This window comes from Panicum hallii, chromosome 3 (assembly GCF_002211085.1).
Source record: "Panicum hallii strain FIL2 chromosome 3, PHallii_v3.1, whole genome shotgun sequence".
NCBI lineage: Eukaryota > Viridiplantae > Streptophyta > Magnoliopsida > Poales > Poaceae > Panicum > Panicum hallii.
In genome coordinates, this window is record NC_038044.1 from 9,566,189 (window position 1) to 9,591,554 (window position 25,366).

The window sequence follows — 25,366 nt, forward strand, 5'->3', positions numbered from 1 at the left end:
TTCAAGAGACCACTGGTGAATGGTGATTGCACGTGCATGTCCTAATCATGCTTGGAAATTAGACGCATTTGTGACATAATATAATCGATCGGCGATGCTGTGAGCTCACACAGATGAGGCGTCTGTCACTATATCTCTACAGGGATGCTGCTAAAGTGCTAATAATGCAACCTTTACCGACTGTTCTTGGGCCGTTCTCGCACGCTCTGCAGCCTGCGTCACGCTGTACAGCTAACTGAATCTACGCTGCACAGTGTTGAGGGAGTGATCGTTTCTCAAATCGATCTCAAGGGTCAACAAGATCGCTAATGCGTGTCAACTAGCTAACTAATGATGCACTGCGTAGATTCAGTTAAAACGCAGTCATGTAATTCAGTTAAGAGATCAGATAAAATTAACGCTGAGAGGGAGAGGGGCTGCATGCTGATCCTGTCAGCGTCGATCGATACAACTGCTGCTCCGATCCGTGAGACCCATCTTCAGTATTTTCTCATGGCTGGAAATGCAATTGGAATCGAACTGGAATTGGGTGGATACGTATGGCCGCACGCTTACTGTGCTGTGTTGTTCATGATGATCTTGTTTGTTCTCTTGTGCGCCTTCGCATCCACCCCAATTTTCTATATCTTCATGTATGGCGGAGACGTGCCTTCCATCGATAGCCACAAAGAAATAAGCACAGGTTGGTTTTCTTCAGATGATCAGGAAGCTAAGCTATTTGTGGTTGGCAATGCATATCATATTATCATGCATGTAAGTAATTAAACTCGATCGGATGGACAGAAAAAAGAAATTAACTGAAACAAGCATTCGCGTCCATCTTACATAACTACTCCACATAGCTAGTAACTGAAGCTATGAAATGACCAAGAACGACTAGATTAAAGAACATCAGTTGCCATTACCAGAAAAAAAAAATTCCATACTGCACGTACACAGATTAAGGCCTTAAGAATCATAGTCTCGGAAGACCTTGAAACTAAGCAGCAAATTGAGTTGATTAAAAGGCAGCATAAATCTGTGCATGTTCCATGTATACACGTACTACGAAACCGGACGAGTTATCAGAGGAACGAAGCTAGGTGACTGCCTAGTTGCCGAGCTGGATCTGGACGCCGATGGCCACGAGGAAGATGGCGTCCAGGGCGAAGAAGAGGATGGTGTGGACGATGATGGAGGCGACGCTGGTCTGGAAGTTGCCCAGGGCAACGAAGCGCGACTTGGCGGGCATCTGGAAGATCAGCCCGGGCGAGAGCAGGATGAAGAGCACGAACGAGATGAAAACGGGCGCCCAGTCCTGCATCTTCTCCTCCTCCTCCTCCAATTCAGCCTTCCCCAACCTGCTTATTTCCCTCTCTCCCACTCTATCTCTCTCTCCCTCTGAAGATAGACGACGACAGGCCGCGTCTATGGCTGGCTCGCTCGCTCGCTTTCTCGCTTTAGAGACAAATTGTGTGATCATGGAGAGGTAGCTATAGCCATATAGCTAACTTTTTCTCTCGCTGTGACTGTGACGTTGTAGATGCATGGCCCGACTGGAATGGAGATGAACCTTCTTGTTGGTCCGTCGGATGAACAGGCCGATGGTGGACATCCACCGTGGGCCATTGCAGGCTAAGTGTGGTTGTTGTAAAGCAGCAGGAGCAATGCATTTTGATTCTTTTATTTTAATACAAAAAGGAGAACAAGACACTGCTCCCATCCCACTCCAAATCGACAACGAACTTTCAACACTAGATTAGTTTACTCATATATTATTGGCCATACATGACGATGTGCAACGGCTTATTACACTGCGTAAATATAAATAGAGAGATTTCGATTTCCAAATCAATAATCAGAATGTGTTTTCCTTTTCTATTTGTTTTTCTTTATCATGTGCAGTGCTTAGTTCGTGCAGTGTTCTTGCTAATGTTGGTTGATGCTGCTGTGTTGCTTCTGATGGGGAAATTATTTTGAACTCTTTTGCAGATTTATTCTGCTGTAATTTTTTTGGGGTTTGTAGTTGCAGGAGGGTATTGTTTTGGCAAATTAAATTCTTTAGTTGAAACGTTATGCAGCTTTTTGGTAACACTTGCGTCTGTGAACTTGAATAGTTACTATTTTAGAGAATGTACGGTTGGAACTGCTTAATAGTGCACTGAGTGCACCAGCATACATACAGCCCAATTGGAATGCTACTGGCTCAAGGCTTCGGTTCAGTTTCTCGTGCTGCTCTGCGTTTGTACCAGCATTGTTGCTCTGATTCTGTTGTCTGAGCTAGTACTCTGCCTGGGAGTTGGATGCATAATTGTTGGTATTGGTTATACTCTGAATGAAACCAAAAGGAACTGACAATTTTGTTTTGGGTCACGGCGTCACGCAGCATTTGCCTCCAATTCTGTCTTGCAGCCCAGAGTTCAAGCAGACCGGGCAAGGTGCTGTTCAGGTCCGACTGCTCAAAGAGCAGGGTCCTGGAGCACCAGCAGATCATGTTCTGAGGATCAAGTGGTGTGTAGTTCGAACTGGAGCAGAGATCACAACGCAGCTCATGGTTTGCTGTTCTGAAAGTTAATTTCTGAAACAGAATGAGGACTTGCAGTTTCGTCCCCTCATGTCAAATGGGATCGGTAGCCTCGACGATCTTCCCAGTTTTCCCTCTGTATGTTAGTACAGAAGAGTGTGAGCTGATCGCTTTTCAGAGGATCATGCATCCAACAAAACGACTTTCTTCCGATTCGTTCTTGGGGAATCACATCGTGATAAAAAAAAAAGGTTTGATGCTGCCTCCGGTGCTCGTCGCCACGCCGTCGGCGGGCGACTTGTCAGGTCACCGCATGGCGGCGGCCGGCGGGAGTCGACGACGAGCGAGAGAGAGGGCCACGGCGCCACGCGGACCAAATTGCCGGATGCGGGCCTCAACAAAAGAAGGATGGGCTCAAAGTAGGTGGGCCTCCGCTTGGCCCAGCAACGCTGCCGCTTCACTTCAACAGATCGAATCGTGGCCGCAGAGTTCCGATCCAACGGTTCGAAATATCCCGGGCCTGGACGGTAAATGAAGTACCGTCCACCCCGAGCGTCCGCCTCGCGCGCGCAGCGCACTCTGGTCCTCGCCGCGCCGCGCGCGCTCGGCATCGCCGGCGTCCGCGACGTCACGGGAACCTCCCCTGGTGTCATCTCCGCGGCCTTCGGCTCCGCCTGCTCTCTTCCCCGAGCGCCTCACCTCGCCGCATTGCGCTCCGCGGCGGCGGCGGCTGGCGGCCGATATCCTCCCGCCTTCGTGCCCGCGGCCGGCGGAACCCGGTACGGCACCGATGACCAATCGACCGCCCCCGCCGCCTGCAGCCCTTCCGCGACTACCTGACCGCTGCTTGTACTTGCAGGGCCACGCCGATGCTGACCGCTCCGTCGCCTGCTGCCAATGTGGATGTCATGCCTGCCTGCGGGCTGGTTGCTGGACCATTGAGGTGGTAGTGAGGAACACTCAAAAAGTTATCACTTCGTTTGCAGGTTCTTGATCCATGACAATTGACAGCATGAATAGCACTGGTTTTTTGGAATTCAAAAGGGAGAACAAGACGCTGCTGCCATCCCACTCCAAATCGACAACGAAATCAAACCCAAATTGGTCTTGCTTTAATTTGATACCCCCACAAACTTTCAGCACTAGATTAGTTTACTCACACATTATTGGCCATACATGATGATGTGAAAAGGCTTATTACAACACTACAAAAAATATAAATAGAGAGATTTCGATTTCCAAATCAATAATAGTAGGGAGGAGCGGCAACCGAAAGGGCGCAGGGGATGGTGCAGTAGCTGGGCAGCGGGTAGAGGCCGCACATGGCGGGCAGGTCCTGCGCGGCCTGCGCCACCGCCATGGGGGCCTCGGCCGGCGGCAGGAGCTGCCGCCACTGCTGCATCGTCAGAGCCGCCGCCGGCTCGTACATGCCGCCGCCGCCGGCGCCCTGCAGCTGCAGCTGCGGCACGACGGACTGCGCCACGCTGCATATGGCCTGGCACCGGGACATGGCGTCCATCAGCCCCAGCTGGTGGCAGCAGTGGTGCCGCAGCGGCTGGCAGACGGCGCTCGGCTGCCACATCGTCTGCCCACGACGGACGTAGTAGGGCGCCGCCACCGGGCTGCACTGCGGCTGCCGCAGGTACTCGGCGCAGGGGTACAGCGCGGCGGCGGCGGCGTACGCGCCCTGCTGCGGCCATTCCCAGCCGATCTGCTGCGCGGAGGCGGCGGCGGCGAGAGCAAGGACGGCGAGCACCATGAACATCTTCACGCCGCTTGCCCTGGTACCCTTGTTGAACCAGGATGATTGTTTTGCTGTAGCTTGGTGTCTGTATATTAATGGATTGTATCGATGAAACAAGGACGATGGATCTGATCAAGATCATGAGTGCTTTGCATATTGGGGCGCAATTTATAGCCGGGCCGGCGGCGATCGATCCATCCATGGCTTCCGTTCTCCAGCATTTGCTTTATTGGATTCTACTGCTGATGATTTTGGAACGTTGCATTGCATTACGTGGAGATGCAAACATCTTCTTACTTGGATTTGGATGTCCACATCATCCAGGTTCCTTTACAGCACACACATACGCGCTCACTTTACATGTCAAGGTTTGTTCAGGGTTTCATACGCTTGTGAAGCTGATTTTGTAGTGTTGTGGATGTTGTTGAGATAAATCCATAGCTTGTTATGGCTTTGAAGTAGCATCGATTCACTTTACACGCCCAAGATTGTCGTTCTCTATCTATCCTACTGTAATTTCATAGTACAAGCTAGCTATGACTCTAAACGATTCATGCAAGCGTCCTAGAGTGCTTACTGCCTCGGTGAAACTAAGTTTGTAATGTCGTGCGAGTTGTTGATTGGATAAATCGAATAGCGCAGGCTTCACATGATTTCAGCACTCTGCATGCATGTTTAAGTACTTCATAAATTTGTAATAACAGATTGTTCTACAGAATATGGCGAGTACCATACACATAGCTATGGCAGCCTCTTCCAAGTTCTCGACTACCACAGCACCAGAAATGACTTACTGTCAGTTCGTACGAATATGATGGAGCGTCAGAGATTAACCTATACTGACAATGCTAACTTTACAACGACCTAACAATATGCCCAGGGTATAGATTGGAACATATTGCTCTGGGCGATCAAGAACCCTTGGGAGCACCATGTGCAACAACAGAATATTGGCGTACAATGAACCTTCAATTAAAGCGTGAAACATACAAGGCTAGAAGGTAACAATCGTGAACAAAAGCTTCCCCACGACAGGGCAAGGAAAACTAGCACATTTATTCCAGCCGAGAAGCAACAGTATGCCTCAGATTTGTGGCCTTGGCTTTAACTCAAAATAATCTCTATAACTAGTGGGAGACAGCACGATAAGTTCACAGTATCATGACATTCTCATGTCAACTCAAGTGGGGGGATATCAACTTCTCGTCCGAGGTAAGATATGTAAAACTTAGACCACCGGAAGCTCCCCGCACTCACTGATGACTACTTTCTTCTTCGGACGGTCCCCTCTGTCAGTCTCCTGCGACTCGATCAGCTTCACGACGTCCATGCCTTCCAGGACCTGGCCAAACACGACGTGCCTCCCGTCCAACCAAGGTGTCTGCATCCAAGGCACCGGGCATACCAGTTCTGGGTTAGCTTTGGCACTGGCACATTAGCAAATCAACAAAGTAGCAGAAGCGGCAAAAAAAAAATGCCATTTCCCTGGTATGCACAAGATTTACCTTGACAGTGCAGATGAAAAACTGGCTGCCATTGGTGTTTGGTCCAGCATTAGCCATACTGACCGCTCCAGGTCCAGTGTGAACCACTAAAACAAGAAAACAGCATGCCATAAGTTTTAGCAGGCGACTAGAAACCACATACCATATCAAAGACTATTTCAGATGAAGGGCATACATTTGAAGTTCTCATCTTTGAAGGTTCGTCCATATATGCTTTTCCCACCAGTACCCTGCAAATGTAGCTTATATTCAATCACATGCAATAGCTGAAACCTTCATCTTCCAATCTAGTTTATCTCTAGGTTCAACCATTCAAACACAAAATCATAGTTTTTATACAGTGTCTAACAACCAATCTGTGAGGCTGTACACAAGAAATTGGGTGGCCCAACCTTATACTGTGTAGCTTTCAATTAGGCCACATAGAGTTCCACTTGGAAATTGTGTGCATCAGTATGGAAAACAATAACTTTACGACAATCACTTATAATTTCATGAATTAAGACATTAATCGTAAAAAAAGCAGTATGAAAATGCATATATGATCATGGACATAACGTATTGTGACAAAATTTTAGCAGGACTACAAAGGTTGCCGTATAACAGGAAGCTATGAGATTATCTAGAAACTTTTGTAGGACAACTCCTATCCATGACTAATGTCTGGCATAAAGTACTCTGAACAATAACCCCAACATGAGAAAATAATTAGCAGTAACAACCAACAAGATTAAACATGTACATTTGTATAATAAGAAAAAAAAAGTAAAAAGGAACCATTCAATCTTTTGATAGAACATATCAGCATAGCAGCATGAAAATATTCTTTAATTTCTCTGAACTGAATGTGCACAATGGTATAGATATCCAAGTGCACACCAGAGTTTAGTGATAGTAGGCAATACATACATTGCCCTTGTCGAAATCTCCACCCTGAATCATGAAGTCCCTGATGACACGGTGGAAACTGGATCCCTTGTATCCAAACCCTTTCTCTCCTGCAAAAAGAAAACCTTGTTATGTTTCTCTTCTGGGCAAGGCAATACTCAAAATGGAGAAGATTGAACGACAAAAAGGTAGTCAAGTAATCCCTAATACCAGTGCAAAGAGCACGGAAGTTCTCTGCTGTTTGGGGAACATCATCCCCATACAAGCCAATGACAATCCTCCCAACATTCTTCCCCACAGGATTCCCGATGCTTATGTCAAAGTACACCTTGTTTGTGATTTTGGACTGAATTTCTGCTTCCTGCAGAGGGTGGAAGAACCAAATCAAAACCATGAAATATCTCCAATCCATCCTATTGCGTACAAACTGAGATAGCATAGGTATACATGAACTGGATGCAACCACAAAACTGCCTAGCCCATTGTTCCAGTTAAATACAGCAGCACATTTGCTTCTTTACACTAGTAATGGCTGAGTGGTAATCATGCATACAACTATAAGATTCAATCAATTTATCGGAGAGAATAATAAAGATAAATCATCAATGATGAACCTAAATTTGCACTTCTGTCCCCAGAAATTCAAGTCTGTGGCTTCAATTTCACATGACTATATTAAATTAAAGACCAATCGAATTTAGTAAAATGGATACCAGGAAATGTCACATCTAAGGCAGATGTATGGTCAAAGCTGCCCAAATGGCCAGGATCGCAGTTTAGTTTCCATAAACGATAATCTCCCGCTCCAGGTATGGATGAAAACAAAGGAAGAGGTAATCAGCAGCGGTAACCTTGGGTTCGGCGCTGGCGGATGTGACGAAGCGCGCGCGGCTGTGGGAGGGCGAAGGCGCGAGGCCCCCGGAGAAGGTGACGGCCTGTGAGGGGAGGCGAGCACCGCGGAAGGATAGAATCGGCGAGGAGGGCTTGGAGGCGAGGAGGGCCCGCTGCCCGGATGCCGCCGCCGCCGCCGCCGCCGTCGCCGGTCGCGCGATGGCCTGCAAACAACACAAGATGGTCCAGGGATTGAGAGCTCTGGAAGAGGTGGCGCGCAGATAAAGGAGGGGGAGGGGGAGGTTACGAGGGTTGCGAAGGAGGTAGTAGCAGCCGCCATTGAGGGGTTTGGAGAGGAGGAGATGTTTGCTGGAGAATGGAGACCCAACTCCGCCGGGGGTAGTAGATAACAAACAGATAAGGCAAAATTCTCTTACACATGACCCCTCAGATATTATCGTGAAAATTACGTACAGGTCCTTACATTACACCTGAATGCGCATACACTCCACGGAGAGTTTGGGAGCCCCCCGGTAAGGGCAAAACCATATCATTTCTTTAGCAGTCACGCTAGTGTTTGCGTCATGTACATATTGGAGTCTTGTGCAGAGTTCAAAAGTATTCTTCCATCATTCTAAAAGTATGTAGGGCTCAAAAATATCCTTTCAATATTTTAGAAGTATCCTTCTAACATTCTTTCTTTTTTTCGTGATTCTAAATTTTTTCTTTGAATCGACCGTATATGGAGTTTGTTCCATTTGAAGTTTTCGATAGCTTATGCTTATGATACCAACATCGGATTGGATACTAAATACTATGCAATTTTATCAAAATTTACATATTATGTATGCTTATTTTTTAGAGAATCTAAACATCGCTATAGTGTTCTAAGGATTTTAGAGTTAGGCACTCATTCTTTCTACTCGAGATTCACACGAGTACTTGTGAGATTGGTTAAGGTTTGGTTATAGGTGGAATTAAATTTTTATTTCCATCATCGCGCTTGGAAGCAAGGTTGGAAAGAAGGTGGACCATGGTGAGGCTAGGACATAGGGAGGGGCAGGGAGATGGCTACTCAGACATAGTTAAATGGGATGGATGGGAACGAGGCAACATACGAGGTTCATAAGTTTACATAGAATTTTACCCTCACGGACACAATATTAGTTTTTGGATATATTTGATATATTTTAGTATAATAAATATATAAGACTCATAATCGAAATAACATTTGGTTATTAAGAACAAGAGACCGAATATATGGCTAACTTGGCTTTGGCCATTCCGGATTTGATACCATTCATTTGAGGTTCTTCAATCTTATATAATTTACTCTCTATGAACCAACAAATTCATAAGCCAAACTTATAAGACGGATCCATCTTCTTACAAACTAAAAATCAATAAACACTTATTATTACTCAAACCAAATGGCATTCCACATATCTTTGAACCATGGAATTGTATCGAGGAGATCACGTGATCCATTATTTCAAATGCAGGGCTTTCTTAGATGCCATAATTCAGATTCCAATTTCTAATCAAAGAATTAAACTTTCATGTTCATGCTCTTTTTAGTTTACATATTCATAATCTTTCTAGATTTGTCTTAAGTCAAAGTATTTAAGCTTTGTTCACAATATTCAAATTTTGTATAAATTGAGAACATAAGATTACCTTTACTAAATTCATTACATAAAAGTATTTTCAGAAATTATAAAACTTTGTATTCAGCTTCATATATTTTCGAATTATTATATTTAAAGTTAGGAAAGTTTGGTTTAACGATATAAGCTTGGGAGAAAGCAGCTAACTGCGAGTCAGCATGTCCAAGTCACCATTCACCAGGGTGGGCAGGCGTTTGCACAGTTCCCACCAGTCAGAGTCTCGGAACCTCCACCCCATTCCATGGCGTCGTCGCGGCGATCTCTCCTCCTCCTCGTCCTTGCCGCGATCGCCGCCACTGCCACCGCCGCCGTAGGGGATGCGCCGTTCGTGGTGGCGCACAAGAAGGTCGCCCTCTCCCGCCCCGGCCCCGGCGTCGAGCGCCTCGCCGTCACCCTCAACCTCTACAACCAGGGTGCCGCGTGAGTCCTCCTCGTCTCTCTTTCCCTCTCCTCCGATCCGCGCCTTTCCTCGCCAGATCTCCCTCACAGAGTCACAGGTTCCAGTGCCACGTAGAAGCATGCAATGACTGGAATTAGGCAAACAAGGACGGCTCGGTTTCTTATCTGACGATTAGCATTAGCTAGCCTTACAGTGTCAGCAACTATCACTTCACTGAACTGCATCTTTCATTCTCAATTCTGGATTTTTTCCCTTAAAATGACGCTCATTTGACGGCTTCTCCAATATTATCGGGATTGTAACACCTGTATTTTACCACATCGTATGGAGTTTGCAGATTTTAAGTGTTATTTAGACTGGTTAGGGGCCACTGTTGATCATGAACGTCTACAACGCTTAATGTTGTAATGAGTTATCGACGCCTGTAACTTAAATGTGTCTGAGTGAAAATGCAACTGAATTCTCATTCAAATAAATTAACTCCATTTCATCAGCGGTATGGAGGCTATATGTTACTTACTGTCCTAGATCTAGCATACACTGTCCAAACACGTACTTTGATTTTGGTCTACTGTTTTTCTTACCGTCCTGGAATCTGGAGCCAAGATTGCACCCAAACATTCACATGGGAATACTAATCCTCAATCACAAATTGATTGCATCTTTCTCTCTCTTTTGTTGTTTCAGCAGGAAAACTAAGCAATTCATCGTGATATTCTGCATTGGTGTCACCACTGATTTGTTATAAATTCTAATTTTGCAGGACTGCATATGATGTTAGCCTGAATGATGACTCATGGCCACAGGAAGCATTTGAGATTGTCTCTGGAAGCACCTCCAAGATAGTCGAAAAGCTTGATCCGTGAGGACTGAGGAATCAATTCATAATGCATTTTACTGCCATTGACACGCCTAGACTTTTTTCCTAACCCTTTGACTTTATTTTTTCCAGTGGTGCTTCTGCTTCTCACAACTTTGTTTTGGAGCCGAAAGTGCAGGGCAGGTTTCAGGGTTCCCCTGCGGTTATTAAGTACCGTGTTCTCACACACGCCGCACTTCAGGTGTGCTTCTTTTACGTAGTTAATATTTTATGCACAGTATATCTGTGATTGATAGTTGTTTTGTGTCTAACTAGAGCACTTAGATGAATACTAGAGAATTGGTTACAGTAAACCAGCTATCACTTTGAATTTGGTTACAACTTTAAGAAGACTTGCCATTGCAAACAATTAATATATGAGTGGCAACTGGTAATAAGCATACAAAGAGTAAAATGGAGATCTTGCTAGTGTTATCCTGTCATTTCATGGATCAGTGATGAGGGGCTTATCTGGTGGCCAAAATAGCTAACTGCTTCTTAATATGCCTAAAGATATTGTGAACTGTGTTCTTGTGTCTATTTTCTGTTCCTTAGCTAATTTTCTATTCTGAAGGAGGCCTATTCAACCCCTACCCTCCCACTTGACATCCTTGCTGAGAGACCCCCACAGCAGAAGTTTGAATGGGTTAGTAATGCGTAATATTGTACTAGACTACTAGTTTACTTCTATACAGAATCCTTTTCTGATTCTGATGTTTAATTGTCGTACCTTTGGTGCTGGCACTCAACTTTCTGGACTTCTGCCATTTGCATATGGACCTTCCAGGCCAAGGTAATCTGATTATCCTCTATTTTCAGTCACCTTAATATTGCACCAAAGTATCACAAACTCATGGGCTATTACAATTGTTGTCTTGCAGAGACTTGTTGGAGAATACGGCCCTCTGGTGTCAGTCGTTTCTTCTGTTGGTATGTTTGTGTACCTTGTCACCAGTCCTTCAAAATCGAGTGCTGTGAAAGGAAGAAAGAAGAAGCGCTGAATAGATATGTTTGTTTATCACCCCATTTTACAGTAGTTGGTTTGGATCCAAGAAACTTTACAAATTTTGAGTTTCCTCCATGTGCTAGCGTGATGAAGTGAGGAATAAAATGTCATTGATTTTGGCCCTTTGTAGTTGAGCGTCTAAGGTGAAATCTGAGCTGGCTGTCTCTGACAAGAGTAGATGTTATAATACTCTGAACCAATTGAATTCCTGAGCACTAGCTTTAGTTTACTTTTTCCTCCTTTATGGGATGACTAATTCCTGATATGTTTGCAATCTATCACCGACATTGGACGCAAGAAGTTGATGGTAATATTAACTGGAATTGAACTGAACAATACCATGGGCTTGCAGAGAACATAGAGGGTCAGTCAGTTGCCTGTGCCTGGTGCCTTGATCGTTGCCTCCCTTGCTTTCTGTCACGCAGAGCTCAACGCCTCAGCTCAATTCTCTCCTGCACAAGCAAGCTGCAATCATCTACGTTCAATCTGAAGGGCAGGTCCAATAGACGAGTAACTTCAAAATACCACCTCTCTTCTCATGTTACAACATTAAGTGTCCACCATCGAACCTTTACAAAACTCTTTTCTGAAAGGTGACCAGCGAACCTTTCCAAAACTCGGCCCAACATAAAAAAAATGAAGAGCAAAACGTATGTATACACATACATGCAGGGCAGAGCATGGCCCTCGGTATCGTTCATTATCCTTTCCACAATCAAATCATTAACGTCAGGACCATCACAGAGTACACGAGGATGCTATTGCTTATTATGTCCCGACCAATCCAATTCAATCAAATTTACACCGTCCACAAATCATAGTGGTACATAACAAAAGAAGGTTGCATTCAACTGTGAATATCATTCCATCTTGTTCAAGATCCATGACTATGTACGAATGGATGCTTGCGGCACTGTAGGCAATCCCAGTTCATCCTCCTGCACAAAACCAAAAAAGAAAAACAAACAAACCGTTCAGTACTGGTCACCATGGAGCCACAACCAAACTAGGCGCCAGCTGAATGCTGCACCATTTATTTCCCATGTTCATTTCCTAGGTAAATCTTCAAATGCAATTCAGGTGCACATTTTCTCCTTGACAACAATATGACCTAGCTACCCCTTAGATTGTGTCTCAATTTCTTTTTATCTTTTATATGCTCATCACGTTTTTGTTCTCTGTAAAACTAGATAAAGTTTGTTGTGCTCAAATTTCTGCCCCCGTGATTGCATTAGGCTTCCATAATGTCCTGCAGGCTACAGGCTACAATACAAGTGTGTGCCAACTAAATATACAGTTTCTAGCTACTTGGTGGCTGGTGCACATGACAAGCTAAAGAAAACCAAATAATTACTATGATGAACATGGAAAAGCAAAACCAAAATCCAAGTATGCAAATATCTAGGATCAATCTCACAGTTTTCACTACCTGCTGCTGGTGTGGTGGGGCTGCTGCATGGCCAGTTGGTGCAGCAGGTAGGTTGAGATCAGATTCTTGATCCGGTTGAAGGTAAGATGGGACTGACTCTGATTCAAAGTCCATGTCAGCTTCCAGAGCATCAAGTTCTGCAGTTTTCAAGAAACAAAATATGAGAATGGCAGACAGAATTAACTTATTCTTCCACTTTTCCAGTAAGGCATGCAGTTTGTAAATATGCATAGCCATGCAAATTATGAAAATCAAACTGCCAATATGAGCCTTACCGCCCATAAGTTCTTCCTCATCGATGTCATCAGGGACGTTGTAGCTTCTACCAAGAGTTTCTTGTATCTCATTGCTCACGTCCATAAGATCCATCATCTCATCTTGCATGCTCTACAGATTACAGGAGGTATATATTCAGATGCAAAAGCAAACCGGGAATATAAGCAACAAAGTTTGCAGTAAGGTGTGAATATTGGAAGCATGAGGAATCTGGTAGGACGGAAGAATGCTACTTACATCTATATCTTCGAGCTTGACAGTTTTCATCATTCCTTTCAGCTCTTTGTTGGCAGCCTTCATTGCAGTCATCTGCTCAGTGAGAAACACTAGGATGTTAGTCTAGGAATCTAGATGGAAGCTACCAACAAATCAAGGTTTTTCTTAGATAGCGCCAAGAGCTATACAGTTTGTTGAGCATCTTTAAGTCCCTCCGCTGCAAAAGAAACTTGGTCGAGGTTATATGTTTGGTTGTACAGCATGTCACGCTGTCCTTCATACCTGTAAAGTTAGCAGCCCACGGAGGGTGAAGGTGAATAATGAGATAATTGGCAAATGGACACGACAGAGATTCTCTGTGGAGACAAAATGTCAATTTTGTCAGTGGAAGACTAAACGACTCAGCATATTGTCAGGTGGTATAATAGCGATTCCAATTCCACAAGAATTTCACCCTGCCTACAAGAAATTCTTGCTGCTCAATTTGGATGACTGACCACATCCAAAAGCACAATTTAGATGGTTGGTTTGTATGATGGTATATTTGTAAATAGGACCCCAATGTATGTATGCATCTAGTAAGATACTGCAGGTATGTTTATTGAATGCGATGGAGCAGTTAACATATGGTGGAAACTGGAAAGTCATAGCTCATATGTTGATTCAGCATAATCGCAAGCAGTTCAACTGAAGATTACACGCAAACAGCATTTTAGGTAGGCTCATATGAGGCTAGGTCAGGGTATAAAATTGGCACGAGTAAAGGAATTGCCGGTTTGGTTTGTCAAAATAGTAAAGTAACGAGTCCATTGGAGCAGGCAAGAGAAAGATGGGGAGAGATTTGGTTTCTCACATCCTCCGCTGCTTGAGGACCCTCATGGCCCGTGCCTTGACGGCCTCCTGCGCGGGGCCTGGGCGCGTCTTCTTGATCTGCTCCTTGTAGCGCGCGAGCTCGGCATCGAGCTTCTTGATCTTCTCATCGACGGTGTCGCCGCGCTTGGTGATCTGGTTGGGCGGAGCAAGATTAGAGGTTAGCCCTGCCTAAGGAAGGAGAAAAACAGCAAACAAGGAAGTGATTTTGGCACATACTCGGTCGGTTGCGTCCTGGATGCTGGGCGGCGGGTCCTTGTTCTTCTTGGCGCCGAAGATCTTCTTCATCGAATCCGGCGAAATCCAAAGGGGGCGGGGCGAGTCGAAGAAGGGGGGAATTCGCAGGATTGCGATTGCTGGGCGACGCGTAATTGGGGTCGATCCTAGGAAGGGGACGCTGAAGTCGATCGAGGGAGGGGAAATTTCCGCCTTCCTCTGAAGCGGTTATCTAGTTAGTTGTGTGGAAGCTTCCTCTCGCGACTTGGTCCGTCGTCTCCGCCTCGACCTCGGCCACAACATCAAAACACCACACCACACGGTTTCCTTGGCCAGGAAAACACAAGAAGACAACTAGACAAGACGACTTCTGATGTACTACTAATTTTTTCCTAGAATTTTCTTGACACATTATAAATGCCTTTGAAAATAGTTCTCTATGCAAAGATAGATACAAATGTCATTCTTCCTAACATACCCAGGCTGACGTATTGGTTTCTTCCCCGTTGAATCAGTGGTGTGTTGTATCAGTGGCCCAACTCATTACCGGAGTTCTTTCCTTTATTTTCCTTTCAATTTCTCTGTGTTTGCAAATATATGGTACTAATACCACATATGACACTCTTATAGTCTTCTAGGTGCTTTTCTTAAAATATATGGTACTAATCCTTTCAAGAAAAGCATATTATGGTCCTAACACATTCACATCATTACCCCTACCGCGGGAAGAATATATAATCCAGCAGGATCACAATACGAAGATTTGCAAGGACGTGGTTAAATCGAACAATTATCTTTTAGATCCGTTGTTCCGTATCAAATTATGTAATCTAACTTATGACTAAAAACAATAACATCCTAAATAAGTAAAATAACATAAAGTAAGCTCCTCGTGAGCGGCTTATTTCAGATTATTTTAGTGATTCAAGTTGTCTTTTATCCTTTTTTTCTTAAACCAAACAAGCACCCTCTTAAGCAGCCAAATAGAGTAATTAATCCGTCATGGCGCCTCTAATCATGCCTCATGCATGTGCTTCTTCCTTCAACCTTATCCATCCATGGCAGCAGCCAAGCTGAGCAGAGAAAGGCAAAGCAATCAACATTAACCAAAACGGAATAGCACGCACATGGCAGGTAGTCAGATAGTGTGATTGCTACCTGTACTGCTTCACCCAAAAGCAGTTGCTGTTTTGAATATTATATAACATAATATATGTCGCTTGAGTGGATACCTTGATTTGGTTATTTTCGACTTCCGAAATGTATTTAGATAGACAAATATTCCGAAATCTTCTTCTCTCTCTCTCTCTCTTATGAAATGTTCACTGTGCTGGAAGTGTTTACCATGCATTTTACCAGGTGTCATCCACAGCTTAGAGCATCTGTGACGCGCGGCATCTCAGAACAAAATAAGATGACCAATTAATAGTGCTCCAGACAAGATGACCTAGCCGGCTACTCATTAGGCTATCTCCAGCGATATCCTCCAAATTCTATCCCCTATATCCATCCTCCATATCAACTTCATTCTCTATACCAAACTTAACTCCAACAACATCCTCTATTTCCATCCTCTTTACCTCATAATCTCAATTTTCTATCCATTCTTCCAACTTCACTTTCCCCGAGCATCAACCGCCCCTGCTCCGCAATCCCGCCGCCCCGCCCGCGCCCCTGCTCCGCAGCCCCGCAGCCCCGCGCCCCGCCGCGCGCCCCTGCTCCGCCCCTCCCACGCCCCGCCGCCGGCCGCGCCGCGCCCCGCGCGCGCCCCTGCTCCGCAGCCCCACCGCCCCGCAGCCCCGCGCCCCTGCTCCGCCCCTCCCGCGCCCCGCCCGCGCCCCTGCTCCGCCGCCCCGCCCCGCCGCCCCACCCCGTCGCCCCTGCAACCTGCCGCCCCGCCCCGCAGCCCCTGCGCCCCCGCAGCCCCTCCGCCCCTCCCCCCGGCGCCCCTGCGCCCCTCCGCCCCCGCAGCCCCGCCGCCCCTCCCGCGGCCTGCCGCCCCGCGCGCGGGAGCCGCCTCGAGCGCGAACAGGGCGGGCAAAGGCGACGGAGGACGCCGCTCCTGCCTCCGTCTGTGCGGGCGTTGGAGAACACCGATGGAGCGTTAGCGTGCTACAGTATCCTTCAGCGATACGGTACCGAACCATTTACAGGCCCTGGCTGGAGATAGCCTTATGCGATCATGCAAGTGAAAACCACCGGCACGATTTAGTTATTTCTAACTAAGACTGATACGATTAAACATGTGTGGCTGTCACGCCCAACGTAGGCATGGCAGATCAGCCATACCATGCCCATAGTAGTAATAGCACACACATGTATCGCACGTTATTTTTTTTTTGAAAGGAACTTTCAGTCACGTTATTTCCTAATACAATAATACAGCTCTCTCTCTCTCTCTCTCCTGTGGTACTGTAGCAGCGTGCTGTTTTCTCTGCCGTATATCCGTGAGCAGCGGAGCAGGGGTTGTCAATACCTCTCTGCAGACTGCAGTTGCCTTTGCAGTCGTCCGTTTCCTTGCTCTCGGAAGTCTTCGCATCTGCAGAGGAGATGGCACCACGCCATTCCCTGCCACTGCCCGTGACAATAGTGGAGGACATACCCAGCAGTATGATTACGAAACTATGAATCCCTGTCTCTCCACGCTCCATTCGATTAATCACAGTACACTCCTGACAGTCCTAATGCTAATTACTGTGCATTATATATCTACGAGTAGTTCTCAAGTTGAAGTGATCAATACTAATCAGAGGACCGCCTGGTGGTCAAACTCGAACAAAGGGGGCGAGAGTGCTCGCATCGGAACTTCACGAGCGATGTGTGCCTGTCCACTGTCCTGGTGTACTTGTGCCCTCCTCTTTCCACGAGACCAGACCAAGGCCAAGACGACCGAAGAGCGACCAAGACCCCTCCTAAAACCAACTCGCCAAGCCGCCACTCCTCCACCTTCACTTCACCGGCGGATTCTCTTGTTGGTGTTTCGTTAGAAAATCCGATGCTGTACTGCCATATACTTGCGGTTGCTTGTTTCCGCAAGCCTACTAGTATGTGAATGTGATGTGGCGAAGCGGAATGCCTGCTCCCCATCCAGCCTCGCTTGCTTTCGCTTGTGGAGTGGAGTAATCGACAACTAGCTGGCCTAATAATAATAATAATAATAATAAAAAAGCGGATAGAAGAGGAAGGATATGCCTGCGCGCGGGCCCACGCCGGTATGTTTGTTTGATTGATTATAATATTTTCTGGTTCCAACCGTGGGACAGCGACAGGGAACGGACGGATCGGATGCATGTCAGCACGGAGAAATCACAGAGAGATCCCAGGATTTGCATTTGATCCACGAGTTGAGCGTTCTTGTTCCCTCCGATCTGGATGATCCAAAGCGACCTGATTATGAGCTAGCAGGAACGATGGCAAAGGATGTGTGCTTGTGCCCGTGGCTAGCGATGACGTTCTCGATGGCAAGGGCGTGCAGTGCAGGCACGAGTAATGGCCGTGGCTTGGAGAGGAGGAGCAGGAGCCGTTTCCTTCCATCGCGCCGCTCATCTCAGCTCCCGCCTCGTGTTCCTCGCGCGACCAGCCAGAGAGAGAGAGACTGGGAGAGGGAGAGGGAGGGAGAGAGAGAGAGACAAGTCGTTCCTCTCTTCCTTGCTTGCTTGTTCTTGTCTTCCTTCCTCGCAGCTCGCAGCTCTGCTCTGCTCTCTCTCTCTCTCCATCATTATTGTTCCCCACCCAACATCGCACAACTCCCCTTGTTTTGTTTCTCTCTCCGTCCCTCTCTCTCATCAGTCAAATCAAAGCCAAGGAGACGAGGAGTGAGAGCACAGAGCAAGAAAAGAAAGGAAAGGAAAAGGAAAAGAAAGGCCTCGCCTCGCCTCGCCTCCTCCTTGGACTACGGCCGGCGAGCCACCTCACCTCACCGCCGTCGGCCCAAGCAAGCGGAAAGAGAGAACGCAAGCAACCAAGCATGGCAGAGGTATGGCAATGGCACACACACACCATCTTCTACACTCTGCGCCTGACTACTCCGAATCGAATGGGTGATTCAGCAGAGCTCGTCGTTTTACTACTCCCTGCTCTGCCTTGCATGCGATGCTACTCCACTAACAAGAACAAGTAGAGCGGTTTAGTAAGTCTGCGTTGCGTGCGGCGGCAGGGCGTTAGTGCTCCTGCCTGCCTCCAAGATTCAGCTTGCTTGCAGTGCGGGAGAAACAAAAAAAAGAAAAAGAAAAAACACAAGGCAGCCGGCCGGACGGCCGGCCGGGGGAAGGGGGCAAATCCACCGGGAATGCTTGCTTTCGCGGGACACCACCTGCTGATTTGCTTGCGGGGAGGATTTGGGGGTGGTGGGGTTTTGGAATCGCGTAGGCGTGCTGCGTAGCCTATCCCCAGATATCCCCCCTCCCCCGCCGCGTCGCATTGCGTTCGCGATTCATTCTCCACGCCTCCAATCCACCGCTGCCTTACGCCCAGGGAGAAGCAAACCCCCACACAATCTCGAGCGCGCTTCTGCTTGCCGGCCTGCTCGTCATATAATCGAGAGAGCCCAGACCCGAACCCGCCAGTAGAACAGAGCAGGCTCCTCTCCTCTCCTCTGTTATTTGTTTGAGGCAGCCTGAGGAGCCAGCAGTGCATCAGCAAGAGGTCCGTTAGTTTTCTTTTCTTTTTTCCCCCCTTCTCTGTCCCTCTCTTTGTTCCTCCCTTCTCCCCACCCCTGTTTAAATCCGATCCCATTTCTTCTTTTCCAATTTTGGGAGGACAATCCTTTCTATGTGACGGACAAAGCACCTACCTACCTGAACTTGCTATTTTTCCTTAGGGAAACAAGGAAGCAACTTCTTTCTCACCTTACCTTTTCTCCACTCTCCCACGCCTTTTTGTTTCCATTGCCTTGATAAAAATTAGGAATTACTAGTTTGTGCTTCAGAGGGGAGTGCGTGCCCGCGATTGCACAAGATACAAATCCCATCTTCGTTTCCTGCTATCTTTGCCTTTATATTTCTTTCATCTTAACCTTTGAAATTTCTTAAGCAGGAGGCAATTAATGAGAGGGGCCATAACATCCAGGGATTGAGTTGAGGTCAACAAACTGGGATACACAAGCAAAGGGAAGTGAGTCCGAGGCACGAGTTCCTGCACCTATGGTGATAGCATCTGGAGCTGTCGACAGGGGCCACCTGTCGCCCTTTGCCACACTGCCAGAATCATCGTCCTCATCATTCTTCTCAGAGGATCTCGTCCCTGCTGAGGTTAGCAATGAAAACCTTGTTGTTTTCTCTCTTTTTCTCTGATAAAATGCAATATCTCTAGCACTACATCGACGTGATTTACTTTCCATGTTTCATGCAGAGGCAAGTCGGATTTTGGAAATCAGAGTCAAGGGTCGACCACAAAGGTGCGGATCATGCTTCATTTTTTTTTAATTTGTTCATGATTCTTGCTTCTTGCATGATTGAAATCGTCGGTTAGGCGCTATATTTTCAATTCCTCATACACCCTTACAAAACGTATGGTCCTTTCCATACTAGCTGTTGGCAGTTAGCAGAGTTATTGTGCCTTCAATAAAATCTCCTAAAATGATGCATACCTAACTTGCCTTGTCCAACTCATGCTGCAGAAAAACAGCTCATAAACTCATGCTTCATGTTTATGCACCAGGGGGGATATTCTGCCTGCTGGTTCTCCTGCTCGATTCTTGCCTATTCATTCAAACCTTAACTAACTGACTAAACCTAGAAAGTTAGGCTGCTGGCCTGTTGCAACAATTTAGAAGCTAGCATAATTCATCAGCATCCAATATTTAGTAAGAATTTTGGACGCAACTGGGCAGGGAATGTGCCCGAGCTTTTCTTACACTGGAATGTTTATAGAATTTCTGATCAAGACAGTTAGGTAGGAATTAGTTGGAAGGTTCAGTAAGCGCAGTTAGCAATTAAATGCCTTGATTGACGTATCATCCGACTCACGTTTCAAAGGCTGTAACTTGACAAGTCAATAGCTTGAACTGCTCTTCAGGCACTGAGTGTATTCGTTCATGTCCATTAATGTCAGGAAGCAAGTCAGCCTTCGCTTCTCCACTTGACAAGGTCCATTCCATGGGCGCAAATCCTGTAGGTGGTTTGGAACATCCACGAGGGCAAGCCTTCAAGGGCCAACTGGACATGCTTAGCCTCGGTAATTTGATGGGGCAAGAAGAAAATGCTTCAAGCCTACCATCAATTTCATGGGGAGATATCCTCGGTAGCTCCAGATCCAGTTTTGGTTCGTCTACTAGAGGGACAGCTTTTGTTGAACCAACTAGTGCTGATCAACATGTGCATGATTATGGAAACTACCTTTCATCCAGCTCCTTATCCGAAGTGTTCAGTAGCAAATGTGAGTTCCCTTTGCACTTCTCAAAAAACTTGGTTGTGTTACTTGAGATTGGGGGGCTGGACAGCTGGCACATCATCAGTCAGTTTCTTTACTTACCTTGACAATGTTTTGTTCCCCTTGCCTTATTGCTTCTGCAGCAAGGATGATGGTAGGTGGCGTTCCTGGCCAATCTGCTGATGCAATTAACTCTGGTTGCGAGGGAGATGAACCTCTAGGGTCCATGAAAGAAATGGAAGCTCAAACTATTGGAGACCTCCTTCCTGATGACGATGATTTGATATCTGGAATCACTGATGGCTTTGAATGCGCTGGCTTGTCTAACCAGGATGATGCTGATGAAGATATATTCTACACTGGAGGAGGTATGGAGCTAGAGAATGATGATTCCAGCAATTGTGACAAATTTCATGAAAGATCCTTTGAGAGTCAACTTTCTGGGAAGCATTCTATTAGTAAACACCCTTCCAGAGCTCTCATTGTAAAAAATATTAACCCGAGCATTGAAGATTCTGAGCTAAGGGTTCAATTTCAGGTTTGAACTCTTTCCTCATTCTTTATTGATATTTCATTTTGCTTTAGTAAATGCTGTCCTTTGGGGCTCAGATATGTAACATCTTTTCATATGGACCTCCAGCAATATGGGGACATACGAGCACTTCACACGTCCTGCAAGAACCATGGATTTGTTACAGTGTCTTACTATGACATAAGAGCTGCACAGAATGCAATGAGAGCACTCCATAACACACCTCTGGGGCTGATGAACCTTGATGTTCAATTTTCCATTACTAAGGTAAACACACTAACAGTTTTATCGAAGTGGAAATGTTTCATAAACTGCATGATAATATGGTTCAAAATCTTCTTCAATTGGTAGACTAAGACTAGAGTAGCTTAATGCTGCTGCGAATCTATCAAATGTACTGATGCTCTCTCTTTATGATACTTCACTAGGAAAATGTTCTAAACAGAGATGCCAACAACGGAATACTGGCTGTATCTATCTTTGACTCTTCCATATCCAAACATGATCTTCTCCAAATATTTAGTGTTTATGGTGATGTCAAGGAGGTAGTATTTCTGAACTCTGCCTTACGAAATTTGATATCCAATCTTCTGACCATCTTTTTCCTTTTGAGTTATAGATTCGCAAGGCCCCTACAGGCAGCAATAAGATATTTGTAGAATTCTATGATGTCAGAGCAGCAGAAGTAGCGCTGAATAACCTTAACAAGGGTGATATGGCATGCTCAAAAATCAAGGTTGAGCATAGCCGTTCTGAAGGAGCAGGATTATGGTAATTAGCTTGGCTGGCACTTCCTCACTGTTTCTGTGAACATCTTGTTGTACCGGCATTTTACATTGCTGTTTACCTTCATAAGGACTGATTATGTTGTCAGAGATGCACTTTTCTTCATGGCATGAGAGTCTTGGACTAATATAACAGTAACCTTTTGGGTGGGATGGGGTGTTGGGGGGGGGGGGGGGGCGCGGGGGGGGGGTGTGGGGGTATAAAATACTGCAAATGCTCATAGACGTAGAGCAGATGAATGCCCCTTCATATTTTTTACAGTTCCACTTAGCATTTATTGTGCTGATGTAATTGTTTGACTATCACAATTCACTCTTTTAACTTTTAGTATTTGCATGAGAACCAACCAAATGGCCAGGCAACTATTACTTTTATCATGTCTAATGAATGAGTGGCTGTACAGTTGCATCTGAATTCTAAACTCCCGATCTCATGCTTTCTGCTTGGCAAGTCGTACTATGTTGCCACCAAACCCTATCAGTTTGTGTGTTGAAGTAACTTGTTTCATGTGTATTTTAACAGTTTCACGGAGCAATGTTCTGGAGAATGGAAACAGGATACTGTAACTCACCAACTTAAGAACTCTCCACCTGGGACTATTGGTATGTGATATATGTTTTAGCTATTTTTTACATGATTTACCTCTTCTGTTCATAAATTTTTAGCCTGCATCTCCTTTTCACATGTTAAACAGGAAAGTCAGACCCTAAAAGTTGGGAGAACGGCACCATTCATAATTTATATTCTCCAGTTAGACCACAGCTCCATGGCTTCTCTGTGAATGGTTCTCAGAAGTTGTCATCACCTATCAGAATTGAACCTACACGTCAGCACAACAATCAAGCTACCCTTGGTGAATTTAATGGGTCGCTCGGTCATGGAAGCTTTGGACGTGGACTGCAAGCCTTGCACCCACACTCACTGCCAGAGTGTCATAATGGCATTTGCAATGGCAAGTCCATGACATTAAGTGCCAGGAATTCGGGCTTCAGGCTAACTGAAGGAGTGGACTATAATAACCATAAAATCTGCTCCAGTGATCATCATGGTCATTCGTCTGATCAAAGTGAAAGTAAAAATTCTCTGCCGAACTGCTTGTAGTTTTGTCTTTGCAAAACTTTGTTTAATTGCTTTTCATGTTTAACATGGATTTATAAAATAGGAGTTCTTTATGACAAGAGTACACTTTTTTTGGCACTAGATTGTGTTACATGTCTGTGCTGTTTCGAGGCATCGGTATATACTATATAGATATAAGTTTGTTGATGTGTTAGCCGATGTTATACTTCTTGGGATTTTCTTTTGTTCCTCTGTTCCAAAGTTCATTAGTTCAATTTTTTTCAGCACTTGGAGTTACTGAAATTGGAAGCTGCCCCCTTCATGGACATCACCACACCTGGAATAACTCAAATGGTTTTCCTCAGAGCCCCTCTGCTCCAATGTTGTGGTCCAACTTCCATCAACCAATGCATATGCATGGTTACCTTGCCATGCCACCTCATATGCGGAACACTGGTGCTCATCCTATGGACCAACATCACCTGGGTTCAGCTCCAAGCAATGTTGGTGGTTTTGCAAATGTACATTCCTTTCATCCAGGATCACTTGAAAACGTAGGGTTTCCTGGTAGCCCTCAACTCTATCCATCAGATATCTCTGTATTTGCACCTGCCAGAGGAAATTACAGGGAGACCATGTTCTCCCCTGTAAATGCTGGGTTTCCATCACTTCAACAAATATTTCATGCAACCAACGGAAGGGGTCCAATGATGCGTGTTTCTACTTCATATGATGCCACTAATGATCGGATCAGGAGCCGCAGGCATGATGGAAATGCTGCCCAATCTGAAAACAAGAAGCAATTTGACCTTGACCTTGACCGGATTGCGAAGGGTGAAGACTCGCGCACCACACTGATGATCAAAAACATTCCTAACAAGTTTGTGTACACCTTGTGCCATTTTTTAATTCCGTGTTACCTGTATCATTTTGGCCTTCTTTCTTCCCTGGACTTACTACCCTCGATGCTATCAACAGGTACAACTGTAAGCTACTTTTGGCTGTCATTGACGAGAATCACCGAGGAACATATGATTTCATCTATCTTCCAATTGATTTTAAGGTATGTTATTCTTTTTCCCCCAAATATGAAGGTTGAAACTTGCAGTAAGATTCCAGGCACTGACTCTTGCAATGTCTGCCTTCCTCAGAACAAGTGTAATGTGGGCTATGCTTTCATCAATATGACTGATCCACAGCACATAGTTCCATTCTACAAGGTATATGGCTATGTCCTCAGGCCTTACTAGATAACTCACTTGCATTCGCCAGTTTAACTCACCTTTTGGATTGAACATATGTTGGGAGGAAGTAATTGGAGCTTGATAATTTTGTGCAGACATTCAATGGCAAGAAATGGGAGAAGTTCAATAGTGAGAAAGTGGCATCACTTGCATACGCCAGGATCCAAGGAAGGAATGCTTTGATTTCCCATTTTCAGAATTCTAGCCTGATGAATGAAGAAAAATGGTGCCGTCCTATGCTTTTCCACAAAGATGGTCCAAATGCTGGAGATCAGGTGCGTATATCTTGCTGCTGTTGTCATCGCTGTAAACCTCCAGATTACAAGTAGTGAATACCATATTGTGTCCATGGGTCAGTCCCACATTAAGATTAACAATCCTTAACTTTACGCATTCTGTTCAGGAGCCTTTCCCTGTGGGGAACAATGTCCGGACTCGCTCTGGGAGAAACAGACCGCTCACTGGTTCAGACACTAAAGAGGGAAGTCCATCGACCTCACCTAACTAAGAAAACCATAGCAAGAGAGCCCAGTTCAAGTCGGCTCCCAACTGGGGATAAGTAATGTTTGATCACTAACTGGAGGCTGAAGAACCTGTAATAAACCATTCCCTGTTTTGATTTCTTTCTCTTTCTTTTTGTCCTCATCGGCAAGGCTGTGACATGAGTTCGACGATTAACAAGAACTCTGCTCTGCATGGGCCTGCTGAAGATTCACCCTAAATTATGCCTCAGTTTTGCCTTATCATCGAGCAACCTATATGTACGGAGAAGAGCAAGCAGGTGAAGAGCAGAAATGGTAGAGAGGTGTGCTGTGTTTCAGGCGGACAGGCGGGTGAAAATGAGTTTGTACAGCAGAATTATTGAGATTGTGAAACGCTAATCGATTTGAATTGTTTGTTTTATGGTTCATTTTGCCATGCTGTCATCCCTTGCATTCATTTCATCCGTGCATGCTTTCGGTGTGT

At 45.6% G+C, this 25,366-nt stretch overlaps 6 protein-coding genes across 10 annotated transcripts; 2 read left to right on the forward strand and 4 right to left on the reverse strand.

The window, feature by feature from the left end:
• Window positions 1-860: 860 nt before the first annotated feature.
• Window positions 861-1,463, reverse strand: LOC112885009. The gene has a single exon (XM_025950674.1). The coding sequence runs from the start codon at window positions 1,460-1,462 to the stop codon at window positions 1,091-1,093; it is 372 nt and encodes a 123-aa protein (XP_025806459.1). The 5' UTR covers window position 1,463; the 3' UTR covers window positions 861-1,090.
• Window positions 1,464-3,746: 2,283 nt separating this feature from the next.
• LOC112885149 (zein-beta-like) lies at window positions 3,747-4,567 on the reverse strand. Its single transcript, XM_025950815.1, has 2 exons — window positions 4,545-4,567; window positions 3,747-4,332 (listed from the first exon to the last, which is right to left on the reverse strand). The coding sequence occupies exons 1-2, from the start codon at window positions 4,565-4,567 to the stop codon at window positions 3,747-3,749; spliced, it is 609 nt and encodes a 202-aa protein (XP_025806600.1).
• Window positions 4,568-5,195: 628 nt separating this feature from the next.
• LOC112886460 (photosynthetic NDH subunit of lumenal location 5, chloroplastic-like) lies at window positions 5,196-7,915 on the reverse strand. The gene is made up of 7 exons (XM_025952362.1): window positions 7,779-7,915; window positions 7,492-7,695; window positions 6,851-7,001; window positions 6,662-6,750; window positions 5,928-5,982; window positions 5,753-5,838; window positions 5,196-5,628 (listed from the first exon to the last, which is right to left on the reverse strand). Exons 1-7 carry the CDS (start codon window positions 7,809-7,811, stop codon window positions 5,476-5,478), a joined length of 771 nt encoding a protein of 256 aa, XP_025808147.1. The 5' UTR covers window positions 7,812-7,915; the 3' UTR covers window positions 5,196-5,475.
• Window positions 7,916-9,332: 1,417 nt separating this feature from the next.
• On the forward strand, window positions 9,333-11,632 carry LOC112887499 (translocon-associated protein subunit beta-like). Its single transcript, XM_025953680.1, has 6 exons — window positions 9,333-9,558; window positions 10,302-10,400; window positions 10,491-10,599; window positions 10,972-11,043; window positions 11,185-11,190; window positions 11,279-11,632. Exons 1-6 carry the CDS (start codon window positions 9,380-9,382, stop codon window positions 11,396-11,398), a joined length of 585 nt encoding a protein of 194 aa, XP_025809465.1. The 5' UTR covers window positions 9,333-9,379; the 3' UTR covers window positions 11,399-11,632.
• A 286-nt stretch (window positions 11,633-11,918) lies between these two features.
• LOC112887498 (vacuolar protein sorting-associated protein 60.2-like) lies at window positions 11,919-14,730 on the reverse strand. Its single transcript, XM_025953679.1, has 7 exons — window positions 14,414-14,730; window positions 14,178-14,329; window positions 13,513-13,606; window positions 13,346-13,417; window positions 13,108-13,219; window positions 12,833-12,969; window positions 11,919-12,341 (listed from the first exon to the last, which is right to left on the reverse strand). Exons 1-7 carry the CDS (start codon window positions 14,480-14,482, stop codon window positions 12,291-12,293), a joined length of 687 nt encoding a protein of 228 aa, XP_025809464.1. The 5' UTR covers window positions 14,483-14,730; the 3' UTR covers window positions 11,919-12,290.
• Window positions 14,731-17,846: 3,116 nt separating this feature from the next.
• LOC112884545 (protein MEI2-like 3) lies at window positions 17,847-25,310 on the forward strand. Of its 5 annotated transcripts, none has more exons than XM_025949948.1 (15): window positions 17,847-18,386; window positions 19,445-19,659; window positions 19,760-19,805; window positions 20,426-20,785; window positions 20,923-21,317; window positions 21,420-21,578; window positions 21,740-21,856; window positions 21,931-22,082; window positions 22,620-22,699; window positions 22,792-23,169; window positions 23,442-24,036; window positions 24,135-24,219; window positions 24,308-24,376; window positions 24,496-24,675; window positions 24,804-25,310. In XM_025949948.1, the coding sequence occupies exons 2-15, from the start codon at window positions 19,552-19,554 to the stop codon at window positions 24,906-24,908; spliced, it is 2,829 nt and encodes a 942-aa protein (XP_025805733.1). In that variant the 5' UTR covers window positions 17,847-18,386; window positions 19,445-19,551; the 3' UTR covers window positions 24,909-25,310. The 5 variants fall into 5 exon arrangements, with proteins under 5 accessions (XP_025805733.1, XP_025805738.1, XP_025805735.1 ...); XM_025949953.1 differs by having other exon boundaries at window positions 17,851-18,386; window positions 20,525-20,785; XM_025949950.1 differs by having other exon boundaries at window positions 17,854-18,386; window positions 20,462-20,785.
• Window positions 25,311-25,366: the final 56 nt, after the last annotated feature.